This window comes from Bipolaris maydis (genome assembly GCF_028858645.1).
Source record: "Bipolaris maydis strain C4 unplaced genomic scaffold PSV08scaffold_11, whole genome shotgun sequence".
In the NCBI taxonomy this organism is placed as follows: Eukaryota; Fungi; Ascomycota; class Dothideomycetes; order Pleosporales; family Pleosporaceae; genus Bipolaris; species Bipolaris maydis.
The window spans coordinates 1,231,646-1,246,144 of NW_027093867.1; the positions used below are offsets into that span (position 1 = coordinate 1,231,646).

General features: G+C 47.1%; 5 protein-coding genes across 5 annotated transcripts; 4 read left to right on the top strand and 1 right to left on the bottom strand.

The window, feature by feature from the left end:
- Nucleotides 1–205: 205 nt before the first annotated feature.
- On the top strand, nt 206–2,302 carry PSV08DRAFT_228036 (uncharacterized protein; the record flags this gene model as incomplete). Its single annotated transcript, XM_066092217.1, has 4 exons — nt 206–390; nt 499–679; nt 731–1,270; nt 1,322–2,302. 4 exons carry the CDS (start codon nt 206–208, stop codon nt 2,300–2,302), a joined length of 1,887 nt encoding a protein of 628 aa, XP_065948723.1.
- Nucleotides 2,303–2,641: 339 nt separating this feature from the next.
- PSV08DRAFT_403934 (uncharacterized protein) lies at nt 2,642–3,715 on the top strand (the record flags this gene model as incomplete). Its single annotated transcript, XM_014221874.1, has 2 exons — nt 2,642–2,653; nt 2,753–3,715. The coding sequence occupies 2 exons, from the start codon at nt 2,642–2,644 to the stop codon at nt 3,590–3,592; spliced, it is 852 nt and encodes a 283-aa protein (XP_014077349.1). The 3' UTR covers nt 3,593–3,715.
- Nucleotides 3,716–4,214: 499 nt separating this feature from the next.
- PSV08DRAFT_185568 (uncharacterized protein) lies at nt 4,215–7,297 on the bottom strand (the record flags this gene model as incomplete). Its single annotated transcript, XM_066091912.1, has 4 exons — nt 4,215–4,305; nt 4,404–5,194; nt 5,408–6,682; nt 6,938–7,297. The coding sequence occupies 4 exons, from the start codon at nt 7,295–7,297 to the stop codon at nt 4,215–4,217; spliced, it is 2,517 nt and encodes an 838-aa protein (XP_065948724.1).
- A 219-nt stretch (nt 7,298–7,516) lies between these two features.
- Nucleotides 7,517–9,476, top strand: PSV08DRAFT_364460 (uncharacterized protein). Its single transcript, XM_014221871.2, has one exon. The coding sequence runs from the start codon at nt 7,573–7,575 to the stop codon at nt 9,352–9,354; it is 1,782 nt and encodes a 593-aa protein (XP_014077346.2). The 5' UTR covers nt 7,517–7,572; the 3' UTR covers nt 9,355–9,476.
- Nucleotides 9,477–12,216: 2,740 nt separating this feature from the next.
- PSV08DRAFT_207315 (major facilitator superfamily domain-containing protein) lies at nt 12,217–14,091 on the top strand. The gene is made up of 2 exons (XM_014221869.1): nt 12,217–12,835; nt 12,893–14,091. The coding sequence occupies exons 1-2, from the start codon at nt 12,367–12,369 to the stop codon at nt 14,023–14,025; spliced, it is 1,602 nt and encodes a 533-aa protein (XP_014077344.1). The 5' UTR covers nt 12,217–12,366; the 3' UTR covers nt 14,026–14,091.
- The last annotated feature ends 408 nt before the right edge of the window (nt 14,092–14,499 follow it).

The window sequence follows — 14,499 nt, forward strand, 5'->3', positions numbered from 1 at the left end:
TAACCATTGGATACTAAGGGAGCGCAGTCTGAGGAGCCTCGCCGGGGAAAAGCAATCTCAAGCGTTGTATATGCAACGGTCAAACACTGTCATCATCGACTCCATTTGACTATATAGGCATAGTTGCGGCCTGTCACCTATGCGCACTAAGATTCTGGGCAATTTTTGGATGCACCGATTTACCTCGCCATTTCCACTTGAATTCATGTCGTTGAGTTCTACTGACCTTCTGGCGCTATTTCCGTTCGACGGTAGCTTCGTCGACGAAGAAGCGTTCTCCCGTTCCCCCTTGCCTGATTTACAATCGGAGGTGTATGTACCTTTTGATTCCCACGACTATGGCCATCCGTTACTGAACACCGCATTGCAACTACAAGACCCCTATTTGCGGTGTGACAGAGACCTGAAATGGAACGTTGACTGGGCTGTGGCTTTCCTCGTCGACCAGTTGGAACAACGTTGGCTAGATGCAGCTGAATCACTCATGAACATTTGCAGACGAGCAGTAGCACTCCACCAGAACGGCTCGAGCGAAAAAATCCCTTTTCGAATCTTCAACAAACTCGACCAAGCTCTGTTTGTTGGATACTTGAACAACACAGTCTCTCTCGATATCAACAGATTCGACTCTGAGATTTCTGGTGCTACTTACACACACCGATGGGGACTCGATCGGGAAGTTAAGCGCATCTCCATTATCCTTAGTCAAGATGTCATCCGACATGGCCAGGCAAGGGATATTGTCGCTACGTTGATCCACCACATGATCCACGCATACTTTCTTGTGGCCTGCGACGAGCAAAAGGAGAATGAGATGGATTCTGGGCGTCTGAAACACGGTTTACATTTCGGCAAGATCATGCTCGCCATCCGGAGGCTTTCAGCTGTCCATGGTAGAGAACTTACAACCCTGGATTATGGACATCACTTGCCCAGCAGACGCTTTCATGTTGACGACTACTACCGCCCGCGGAGAAGAGACGAAATCGAGCACGAAGATAGGAACGAGTGGTTTTGTAGCCATTGTCACAGTGACATATGCGGACCATCCGATAGCGAGGTGGAAGAGTGGTATAAAAAGATTTGCCAGCCAATGCTTGACCTAACACCAAGTATTCGAGGTCTTGAGGTTGAGGTGTACAATGTTCGACGACACGAGCTCGAGAAGGGACGTCGGGCGCACCTCGGTTCTTCTTCAAAGTCTGTCGAGTTGATTTTCAAAGATCGACCGGTCCTTGTTGGCATAGATAAGATTGACCAGTTTCCGAGTGTCAAGAGAACTTTTGATAGGGCTGGCAGTCGCTTTCTCGTGGTACCCAAGGAGGTCTCGGAGGGCACGTTCATGCGCCTTCTCGAATTCCTCCATACTGGCTCTTATCCTCCTGATCCGCATATCTTTGCTGGTGCTGCAGTCACTCGAGATGTCCGACTCAAAGCCCCTCCTATTATCAAGTCCAAGAATGTATCTGTCGAAGCAGTTGTGGTCTTAGCCGACATACGATTTGCCAAGCTCGGCTTATATATGGGCTTCGAAGATTGCAAGACATATGCCTTGGATCGCATGAACACATACGGTGTCCTGTATGAGGACCCTGTGGCTGTTCTCAAAGAGATTTACCGAGGCTGCGAACTGGACCCTGATCTCAAAGTCTGGGCATGCATGTTTCTCACCCGTTGCCCTGATACATCGAGCCCTGGTCGTTACCACGGCGAATTGCTGGATCACAGTACCATAGAGCCACCCAACCTGCTGAAACTTGAAAGTCAGCAAAGTACTTACCGGTCACGCTTTTTCAATGCTATTGAAGTCAGTAGAGCACTAGAGAACGATGTTAATAAAGCTCGTGCCGAGCTCAGAACTGCAGGCTGGTATACAGCCGATCGGCCAGCGCACAATTCGAATAATCATCCTCATGCTGGCCCGCACTTTTCTCCTGACTCGTCCCCGCCTTCATCATCTGGCTCATGGTACAAGGTCCGAGACATCACTAGCCAATTATCCTCTCTTAGTGTGAACCGCGCTCCTGGAATAGAACGAGGTAAAGTGCGGGATGGCGACTACATCGGACCGAATCGCACCTATAAGAAAGTGAATTATAGCATTACGGACCACGATGAACGTCTGAGAAATGTCGAGGTTGAATTGGATAAAGCAAGGGAAAATCTGAGAATGTTACAAAGAGAAAAGGAGGATCTCAGGAAGAAGGTAACTCAGAAACAGGTGAAGATCCAGGCTGTGGCGCTGGTGGAAGGACTTTTGGAGGGGAACTTGGGACAGGGAAGGGGTGTTGATGAATATTAAGTTTGCGTGATGTTGTGGTACACGTAGAAAGTGGCGTGAGATGAAACCTCCTGGACACGTTGAATATATTTCTTATCTAAAAATATCGGCCCACGGGTGTAGCCAAACGTGCGCGTGTACAAATATGCAAGGCATACAATTATTCCGTGCCAATTAGGGTCTGTAGGGCGTCTCAGCTCTAGTCCTTCCTAAGGGGGTTAGCTCAATAATACTGCATGTAATCAAGAAATCCTCCGTGTGGCCCTTTTCAGCTCTGCACGCAACATCAATCCATAAATGATTTCTATCAAAATCCTGCCTTGACAGTTTCATTGTATCGGAAAGGAGCATTACGTCAAGATGGCGCTCCAAGTGCGTATACCCCCATCTATTCAAACCGCCGGAACGATTCGGCGCCCAACTACTACTACAACCATGGACATAAGTTGGGCCAACTAACCACACCAAAAGCACCCAAAGTATCCCCCAAACGGCACAACACCACCATGGACGCAATCCCACAACCAAGACGAAACTGCAATCGGCTTCCTCGACCTCCCGCGCGAACTGCGCGACCTAGTCTACGACTTCGCCTTCCGCATCCAAGGCGCCCTCCTCATCTACACACGTGACCCGACAGCCGCGCGGCTCGTCGCCCGGGCAATGAACATCCAGCACGCCGGCCGCGGCCCCAGCGCCCCGCAACCCCTAGTCAACGGCGCCCTCCCCGTCGCCCTACTACGCACGTGCCGCCAGCTCAACGCCGAAAGCAGTCCCATCCTCTACTCGGCCAACGTCTTCTCCTCATGGAACGCCCGCCTGCTCGAACTCAGTCTTGCGCACCGAAACCTACTCGTCCGCCACATTGTCATGGAAGCCAGTCCGCGCGGCATTTTCGACCGCAGTCTCGAGCATGTCAAGTACTGCTGGAAGAATCGGTTTTGGCCCGAGATCCTCAAGAGTGGCAAGGCGCTCCTGGATTGCTTTCCCAATCTTGAGTCGCTTACTTTTTCGCTCAAGCCGCCCCGGGGGGATGAGCTGTGGCGGCCGGGGTTTTTTGCCGTAGGCGGGAATAAGACGAGGGAGCAGCGGGTAGGGATTGTGGCGCTGTGGATGAGTCTGGGGTGCTGTTGGGCCGATGTGGATCAGGGGCTGAAGGCGTGTTTGCATTTGGAAATGGGGAGGCAGCCGACGAGGATTGCGAGGGGTGAGTTTGTGGGGTCCAAGTTTGCGCCGGACGAAGAGGAGGATGATGGGGTGTGGGATTATACCGAGTTTGCAGATGCGTTTGATAGAATGAAGGGGTTTTAATTTACGGGAAAGTTAGGAGGCGAGTTTGATTTTCTTTTTTTGTATGTAAAAGTTAGAATTGTTAGGTTTCTTCTAGTTTTTAGTATTTTCTTCTTGTGTGTATAAGTATAGCACTTTTTGTCTGGAGTTCAAGTAGGTCTTTAGGAGAATTTTGGAGGAAGCTTGCTTGATACTGAATTCAAGACCTTTGAATTGCAAAATGATGAATAGAAAATGCGAGTTTCCTGTCCAACATGGATTTCAAACAAATGTTCTGTTTCTAGGTTTTATTTAGAAAGAAGAGGAACAGACGTAACCTCTAAATCTTACTACTTTCTTACAGGATCTTACAAACCATCGCATTCAGCATCTTTGGATTCTATTCTAAGCACTTCAGCAAATTTTACAAACGAAGAATGTAACCTGTCTCATTAAGCAAGTTTACTTGTCTTTGTCAACTGATGTACTAGCTTGCGCTTACGATATTGGGCTACATCAGTGTGCAGGGAAGTTTTTTTTGTATTGTTCGCGCTTTTGACGACGGTTTCTATCCAACCAGTTCTGCAACGCAGTGTTAAAGTTCAATTCATGCAACATCGCTGTTATCATGTTCCAAATCGAAATCCGAACCATCAGCCACGAGCTAAGGTATCAGCTCCCGCATCTTTAGCACTGCTCTGGCCTCGCGGGCCGTTTGCACCTCTCTAGCCACTTCCACCGCTCTAGCATCTTGACTCGCTTGCGCCGCTATAAGCTCCTGAGTCGCTCACACCACACTTTCAAATCTACATTCTCTAGTTTTGTAGCCTTTCTAGCCTCTATAGCCTCTTACGCTTCTAGAATCTCCAGTACCTCTAGCATCCGTAATCTCATATCTTCTACCTCTTCGAGTCTTCCTTGCATCTCCAGTACATCGACCAGCCTTCCCATGACATCTGGCATGATTGCGTCCATCTTTTGAGAAGGCTGTTCGTATATTTTCAGTGCTTTCCTAAAGGCATTTTCCGCCTCCTCAAGCTTTTGCTGATGTACCAGGGCAATGCCCAATTCCCGCAACAATGGCACTAAATCTCCATCTCCAATTCCAAAATTGCCTCTAAATACTAACAGAGCTTCTTGACAAACATCCTCTGCCGCCTCATACTGTTCATGAGTGATCAACCTCTGGACCTTTTTATGGTCCTCCTGCAACTTTTCCAGGCACAGCTGTGACAACTCCATGAACTGAAAATCTGCCTCATCATGCTTTTCTTGGTAGGCGAGAACCTCCACTAGAGTTTCTCTTACCAAAAACGCTTCTTCAGTTTGATGCCAGTCCTTCTCTTGGTATATTGACAGTAACTGTCTACACAACAATTCCGCCTCTTCATACCTCCCTTGACCAACTAAAAGTGACGCTAGGCTGTGTTCGAACCAAAGCAATCCTTGATCATCATTTCCGGGAGTCTTTTTATACCCCTTTATTACATCTTTGTAGATAGTTTCTGCCTCTACGAATTTCGCCTGCCTTGCAAGCATGAGCGCCCATCGACGCGCGACTGGAAGCATTGATTGATGATAGCATCCGTACTTCTTCCGTTGCAACTCTAGACATCTGTTGTACAAATTGTCTGCCTCTTCCAACTTGTCTAGTTTATCTGTCACGTATGCTAAGTTCGCGATGATTAAAATCGTTTGTTCGTGCTCGTCCCCCAGCGTGTCTTCGGATGCCATCAGTGCCTTTCTGTACACTATTTCTGCTGCGACATATCTCTCCTGCTCAAATAGTATTGTCCCGATGTTTTTAAGATTGAAAACAGTTACCAAAAGCTCGGCGCTTGGCATCCTATTATCGACCCCGGACGTTCGCAACCGGTTTTCTTCCGCCGCGAAGAATTGGCTGTAATCCTTGAAGGCAGTCTTTTGTCCGGTCTTGCTTCTCACTGTGTTGTGATGCTCTGATCCGAATTTTCTTTTACTAGTCTCTATCACGTGTGAATACAGCGCATGCGCGTCCCTCCAGGTTCCTGAGCGGCTCAGGGCCTCCGCAAGGGCGGTCAATCTTTCTAGCTGTTCGATTTTCTCCCGTGTTTTCTTCCCAAATACTCGGTACTTCATTCCAGCACTAGTGTTGCTTTCCGAAGGCTGGATATCAGCGTGAAGAATGCCCCCGGACTCATCTATTTCTGACTCTGATTCTGATCTTTCTAAATCACCACGATCGCTTGGAAATGTCAAAGCCGAGAGTTTTGACGCATCTGTCCGCTTACTCTTTGTCTCCTCCATGGCAGCATTCGAATCATCGTTGGCATCAGTTGAAACGCCGATAGGGATTGCAAAAAGCGCAAGTTGCTCAAGATGGCCTGCGAGGTGACGTTTAAAGACTGTTGGAGTAACAGCCAGTATTCCTGTAGGTGCTGATCCACTCGTTTGAATGACTTGCTCTTCCAAACGAGTAGACCAGTCAGAGCAGCAAGGACAGTCGGTTGCTGGAATCTGAGCCAGTGGCTTTCGAGAGAGATCTCTTGCTGCTTGTTCCCCACCATCATCCAAAGTCTCATCATGCTCCCGTTTTATATGGAGGGTGTATTTGTCCTCTTGGTTGAAAAATTTCGAACACAGGAAGCACTCGAAACTCACGCGATGAAATGTCATTTCATGCTGGAACCATTTGTTGATGTCACCAAAATATGGTGAATCACAGTCTGGGAACGTGCAGACGTATGGACGAAGATCTGAGAAGACGTGCTTTTTCCACACACGCTCACTCTTGAACTTTTTGATGCGAAAGCAGAATGGGCATTCGAACTCTTTCCCATAATCAGTGCGTAAAGAATCGAGCTTTGGGATGCGAACATTGGAGCATGCCTCATGATCACCATCCATCGAGCGGGATATTGTTGTGTAAGAACGAGCATCATCTGGATCTGATTCATCGGCAAAATTCAGTTCAGGCGCGAGATTTTCGGTGGCAATAGTGGTGGCCTTAGTGAAGAAGGAAGGTAGACTCTCCCTATCTAGCGTTGGCTTCGAACCCAGCGACTGCTTGATGTTAGGAATCTGAGGTTTGTAGGCCGAGCCACCCGACTTTCCATGGTGATTGAGTGGATCTGCCAGTTTCTCACGGTGGTCCTGTATGTAGCTGAGGTAATGCCTTCTTTGCGTAATAGCTCTCCCAAGCCGTTGACGTAGCCAGGCCGAGTCCTTTGTGGCAAGTTTCGGATATTTTTCGCCAACATGGGAAATGTCGAACTGGTCATTGAAGTGATATTTATTACGGCTGAGAGCTTTCGCAAAAACATCTGTAGGTGCTGCACGTTGAATAAGGGTTGAAATTCTAAAGAGCCGGGTGACGGTCCCACTGATCTCTTCCTGAAGCTCGTTTACTTCACTGATCTCTCTTCCACATTCATCATCAGTCCCGTCAACAACTGAGACAAATCCTTCTCTTTTGCCAGAGACAATATCCAAGAGTTCTCCAGTAACTTCTTTCAAGTCGTCTAGGAGACCCAAAATGTGAGCAAGCACATCATGGGCTCTTTGTAGTCGTGATTCGATGGACATGGGTGACTCGGGTTGATGGAGAGCTCCAATATTTCCAACAAAAAGACTGAACCTGTCCAGCTCCTCCCTCATTAGAAGGTTTATGGCATTGTTGCCGCTGCGATCTGGGTGGGGTGGGGCAGAAATGACTTCTTGGAGAATAGCGATGCAGGAGCGGCATTGGTCTGACACTGACAGCGTCATATCTCATAATCCAGTGATCAAGAATCTAGTTCACCAAAAGAAGGCAGTGGTGTGCTCAGATTTCGAGAAGTCGTTCCGGAAGAGCGTCAAGAAGTCGATGATGGGAATATTCTGATAATTGTGCTGCTATGGAGAGGTCGCGAGAAGGCAGAAGCTACCTGTGGGGCCAAAATCGCGGGGAAGGAACACCACCCTCATCGTTGGAGATTTCCACTCCTCGTACCTAACTGTCTTATCTACACTTTTCATTTTAACAGAACCTTATAAATGTCAGAATGAGCGGCCTGGAAGTAGCGGGTATTGTTCTTGGCGCCTTTCCGTTACTCATAAGCGGCATCGAGCACTGGCGTGATGTTGCGAAAGTCGGCGGCTTTTACTGGCGGATACGTAAGGAATATACCAAATGCCAGCGCGATATCCAGTTCCATGAAATCGTATATAAGAACAACCTCAAAGAGCTCTTGTTTCCACTCCTTCACGATGTCGATGAAGTTGGGAAGCTCATCGCAAATCCGGGGGGTCTAAAGTGGAGTGATAAGGCGTTACAAAAGCAACTAGAACGCAGGTTGAAAGAGTCATACCAGTTGTATCTGGACACCATGGCTGAAATGAATGAGATTGCCGAAGAGCTAAAGAAAGAGTTATGTTTTGGAGAGAAGAATGTACAGGATAAGCTCTCACTACCAGAAACAAAACGACGGAGCGTCAACCGGTCGCCAAGCCCTCAACAGGGCGCAAGACCTTCGAAAATTTCCACTGCAAAGGGCAAGATGGATTACGAATTCTTCAGAATGAAGTTTAGCGTTGGGGAAAGGATCAGGGATGAGCTATTTGGTCAGCTAAAAGAATGCAATGAGCGCCTGGAGAAGCTATTGAACTCTAGCGATAGAGTCTCTGCACTCCAAGATGTCGCACCTGGAGCTACCAAAAAAGCTTCTGAGCTGGAGTCGGCTTTCAAAAGGATTTCCAAGAAATCAAACCTGCTGTTTCAGGCGCTGCAGAATGCGTGGCAGTGCTCATGCCAGCAATACCACTTCGCGAACTTGAGACTTGAGCATCGAACATTGGCCGAAGCATGTTTCGAGATCGTCTTCATGTTTATCGCTCCTTCCGAACACGGAGTTACTCCATGGACCGAGAAACATATTCGCTGCGGTCATATTCCTGGCTGTTCTTCGTCTCAGAAGAGACTGGAAACTATCAAGTCTTTGACGCCCCAACACCAGCCGGTCCCTTTGCCCACACGAGCTGGTCCGAAACTGCCCTCAACTACTCACTGCAAGAGAGTGGGATTTGCACCACCTATACCTACTGTACCAAAGATACAAGTAGATATGTTTGTTGATCATAACGTCCAGTTATGCCGGCGATTAGGCGACGAAGAGTGTGAAGTATGCATGGGCATCGTCAGTCATGATGACGAAGCCTTTCACCTTCATCCGGTGAACCAGAAAAGGAATCAACCCGAAAACGGTCCCATAACACTTGGCCATGTTCTCTCTCGTGACTTTCAAGACCCTTTTTCGCGGCGCCAACGCTACCAGATTGCTCTCCTTGTTGCTTCATCGGTAGCACAACTTCAGTCTACGCCCTGGCTGCGGACAGGCCTTTGCAAAGAAGATGTCATCTTCTTTCCTTCTGAAGAGAGGAACGAATTGCTTCCGTGCGGCGAGCCTTTTATCCGACAAGGCTTCGTACAAAATCACGCTCACCTTTCTTCCACTGAATCTTCGGCGGATGGTTGTAACTTTTATGCACTCGGCATACTTCTTTTAGAGTTATGTTTTGGTTGTCGTCTGGAAGATCATGCTGTAAGCAAAAGACACCCACCAAACGCTGACGCCGCCACTAAACATGCCTTTGACGTCATGGCCGGTTTGAAGTGGTCACGCAGCGTGAGCGACGAAAGTGGAGAAGATTATGCGACAGCTGTCAAGTGGTGCTTTACGGGCGTAACAGACAAAGAAAAGAACTGGAGGGGTGAAATTGTCAGGAATGTGATACAGCCGTTAGAGAAATGTATGGAGCACTTCAACAATGTCACTGTAGCTGTATGAAAGGCAGAGCGATGAACATGTGTACATGGTGTTACTCTTGAATCTTGCAATTATTAGAACCATCATGTTAAAAATGTACGCTTGAGAAAATTATGTTATATGAAATTACAAGTTATGCTATGCGAAAGGCAAGGACGTAAGCTTGACTATAATTACTGGGCATCGAGATGGAAAATTGGAGCTATTTAGGGACGTTTTAATAAGGTTTGTCTAAACACATGTCCTATGCGAAATAGTAATAGTGATGGAAACTCTATTAATATTGTAAAGAAGGTAAATTAAGGGGGTTAAAAAATACTTTCGTCATATGAAAATAGCGTATGTAAGAATAAATAACAATAGTTATAAATAACTAAGTAGGGTCACGGTGCGGGACAGATCCGACCAAGCTTCGGTGGTATTTCGGTAGTAATACAGATGATCGCTGTCCGCAAGAACTTTTGAAAGGCACCTCTGTAAGATGCTTGGATAGATGCGGAAGTCGCAGGATCAGATAAGGGGATAGAAGCGGGGTTTAACTTTAGCTATTTGTTAGTACGACTACTTAGAAGAGATATTGCGTGTGCATGTTCCATCACTTTCCGTACCAATAACAATCACTTCTAACATAGAGCTGCGTTACTATTTTACGTTATCATTTTTTTTAATAGCTAGCCTAAAGAGATATATATTAAACACTGACTTTTCTTTGTTCATTATCTACTTCATAGCAAATGTTCAATTAGATTTTCAATCTTACAGACGATTCGGCAAAGATGAAATCTTTCTCTATTACCTTTTTCGCTCTGGTATCATGGATCCCTACTATTCAAGCGTATGAGCAATGCGGCATTGTAAGTCTTAAGTCTTAATTATACTGAGCGATATTCTATTGTCTTTGCTATTCAGACTTACGATGAGGAAAACATAGCTTAGCTATTAAAAGATAGACCTCTCTCGAGTTCTGAGTGCTCCTTTCTTTCTAGATGTATTTTTTTTAGTGCATAGAGTTACTAGTAACTCTATACACCGGCACAATATACGCTAATATTAGAGAATCTTTTTACTAACAGTGTTAAAGTGTTATGAGTATGGTAACAAAGAAATAATCTACTATTGCGGCGACGGACAGACTGATGAGAAGACTTGCACAACTTTCTGCGATGTGGACCAGGTTATTTTTGCTAAAACTGCCTGCTGCGTATGTACACATTACAATGACTTTTAAGACTTTTAATACTGATTTAGATGGAATAGAATATCGACTGTTAAAGTTGAATTATGGGACGTGCTACTCTAACGGGTGTAATGATGTTACAACACTGCTAAGTATCGGACCCATCCTGGAGCTGGGTCGGAGCAAATATCCGCCACCTCTTTAGTAGTTATTCGTTCCTAGAGTTGGATCTAATTTAGATCTGACTAATATAGGTGTATATTGACACACTTCCTATAGCTAGCTTTGTAGACTTTTCATATCCTTTCGTACAAGGCCTATAGGTATCTATTTAAATTGAGGTTTCTTTATTGTCCTACGCACTCCTATATGCCTCTAAGTGACACTACTACTAATACTAATCTAACTAGTCTTGCCTGCACCGTTACACTATAAGACAAGATAGTAGTTAGGCCAGAGGCTATTAGATCTAGTGTTTATCTTCTATTTTCTGTAAGGACTGTGTCTGGGAGGGCTCCTAGCGGAGCCGAGCACGCAGCTACATGCGCCTACCACGCTGCCAAAAAGGCAGGCACAAGACAACAAAGCTCCGTTGTTGTCTGCGTAGCTGGTACTTAAGCTTACGTTTGGAGCGTACTGCCTCGCACTGTAACAGACTGCCCGTTCTAATAGGACTATATAGTACGCTGTAAGATGCTTACCAATAGTTATAAGAAGTAAGTGTAGTGACTTTTGTATACAGGGAGCGAAAATACGACAAATAGTAAGAAATTAATTTTTAGAATTATTATTACAAAGTACTAGAAATACACCCGCTAACGGCCACAACAGTCTCTACAGGCCATCGCGCGTCCCCCCTATTACACGGGGTTAGGTGCTGATACTTCTCTAAGCACGATCCGGGTTAGGGCGAGTGAGATGGTGTGAAGAGCTCCGTGAGGGTTTGTCTAGCGATGCAGTGGAGTGGCGTGCTTGTATAGAAAGTAACAATAGGTTCGACAACCGCTAATCTATTCAATAGACTAACATATAGCAATCTTGTTAAGTAAAGTAACTAGTAAGAAAGTACAATTTAAGTTGACCACAACGAGAGTAAATAATGAAATCCATCCATCCTTATATCCTTATTGCCTCTGATCCTGCTATCCCGTCCATCCCATCTTGGCGGGATGGTTGTGATGGCACTGCCATCCCGGATGGCCAGCCTTGGCGGGAGAGAACTTTCAAAGGGCAACTCCGTATTATTAAAATAATTAATAAGTTATTTATATTGTATTGTATATTATAGTGTAGCTATAAGATACTAGTTGAGAGTTATACGTATTAGAGTTCGTGACTGCTTTTGGCGTTGCAGCGACTCCTATCATGAAGCTAGTCTTATTTAAGATGAATTTCGATCGTCTATCTCGTACGTGACGCGCGTACACTGTACTAGCTTGAATCAGGCACTGAGCCTGATAGAATCTTCGCAGCGTGCTCGCTATGACTGGACTTTCCTATCCCATTTTGTCTGAATCTCTGTCCAATGTCTTCAATCGCATCTAAAACCGGATCCATGTTGGTGGAGCTAGAGGCAATAGTAATTGTAGTGTTCCGGATCAAGGACTCGGTACTAACTTAATTAGGCATAGCATTACCGAGGCCCGAATTCTGCCCCTGCGAGACGGATAAGCATGGAGCTATGATTCGACGTGATAACAGGCGTCACAGCCGTGTCTTCTTCTCCCTGTGCCTCTACTTTATCAGATATTTTGGCCGCTGCGTGCTGCTGCTAACGCTTGCTGCTCTCCTTCTGCTGACTCATCTTCGTTCATGATTAGACCCGAGGGCTATCCGTTCCCTCCGTTGGTTGCGCAATGGCTACACAGCTGCCTGGAGAATCAGTCGAGGAAGGCACGCTCCTCCTCTCGCCAAATGAATTAACGCACTTGCTCCCACCGCCGCCGGCAAAGACGACGAATAGACCATGGGTGTTCTGGGTAGTGCAGGTGCTGGTCATGGTTACCATCATCGACGTTGGCGCCTTCCTTGGGGAACCACCCAAGACACGGATATACGAGACCAATCTGTGTCTCTCGTATTATCGAGAGCATGATAGCTCCGTCATAGACTCCAATGGCAGCATCTCCGAGAAGCTCTGCAAAATTGACGCCGTGCAGCAGAAGCTGGCTATGATCTTTGGCTGGCAGGATACGTTCGACGCGATCCCCAGCATATTGCTCGCTATACCCTTTGGTACCATGGCGGACCGGGTTGGCAGGAAGTGGATCTTCGCGGCGAGCCTGCTGGGCTGCGAGCTGAGTTCTGCATGGGTTTTGCTGATATGTAAGCCGCCCCGTGGGTACTTGAACTAGAAAACCTGGGGTAGCTGATGACGAGCAGGCTATTTCAAGTCCCTGCCGCTGCAGCTGACATGGTTGTCTTCTGCGTTCTACCTGATTGGGGGAGGACCCATTGTCGCCGCTGCAGTTGCCATGACCATGATCTCAGACATTGTCCCTCCGGACAAGCGTACCACTGTGTTCCTCTACCTGACTGCTTCTATGCTGGTGGCAGAAATGATCGCCCCAGCCATTGCTGCGAAGCTCATGGAGAACGGGGACTGGCTTCCCCTGCTCCTGGCGCTCGTAATACAGTCCGCCGGCATGTGCCTTGCCATCTTTTTCCCTGAAACACTGCATATGCGGGACTTGCCTGAACCCAAGGACAACGTAGATCAGTGCACAGAGCTACAGCCGAAGGATGGCGGTTTCACGCCCATAGCGCAGTTGCGAAACTTTCAGACTGCATACACCTTCCTTAGGAAAGATTTACGGCTCGCTTTAATCGTGTTTGGCTTCATGGCAAACAGGCTGGGCCGACAAGCCATGTCACTGCTTATTCGATATGCCTCCAAGCGCTACGATTGGGAGATCAAGCAGGCCGCCTACCTGCTTTCGTTCCGTGCTGGCACGAATCTCGTAGTTATAGGAGTGTTTCTCCCAGCGATCAACTGGTGTTTGCTCAAGCACCCTCAATTTTCGTCTCATTGGGCAGACCTTTGGATAGCCAGAGGCTCAGTTATCATGCAGATGGTCGGTTTCCTCCTCATGGGCATCGCCGGATTTCCTGCGCTTCTCATTCTTGGGCTGCTCGTTTACAACATGGGCACAGGATACAACGCATCCTTGCGCTCAGTCGCCGTCAACACTGTTGGCGGGCAGTCGAGTTCTCATGTTGGCAAGCTGATGAGTACCATCGCCATCTCAGAGGCGATAGGCGCCATGTTTGCTGGACCAGCCCTTAGCCAATTCTTCCAATGGGGTATGGGTCTTGGCAGTGCATGGCTTGGCTTGCCATTTCTAGCGTGTGTGCCTGTGTTTGGCATGATGGCAGTGGTATCTTTTGTGATCAGTACGAAAGACAGAGATATAGGCTACATTGGGTTGCAAAGCGAAGATGAGGAAGACGCGAACAGTGAGGTCGGTAGAACCGCTGCATGTGATGATGAACCATCTCTGAGTCACGTCCCGTAGTACGTAGTAGTAAACGATCGCTCAGAACAACTTGAACTACAATGCAACAGGAATTTTTTCGCAGGCAACGACGTCTATATCTTGTGATGACTCTTATATAGGACCCTTTACTATGTGTAAGATTATGAGTCAATTGGTGTGATTTATTTATTTATTGACTCCTACTCGGTTTCAGCCGTGTGCTGCGCAGCTATGCCCGGAGTGACAGGTGTAGCAGACAGCGTACGCGGCGCAGATCAACTCCGTGCCTACGCTGGTAAATGGGTACCCCCTACTGGTGTTGTGTAGGTGTAGGGTTAGGTCGCACGGGCCTTGGGTAAGTGTAGGGTTGTTATGGGGTAGGTTATATACCTACCCTATCTTAGCTTAGTAAGAGAACGGACACTATAAGTAGACACTAGACCTTCGCTACTTTATATAGACCTAAGCAATACAATAACCTTTGGCTCCTAACAGTATCCTGAAAGGCCCAGC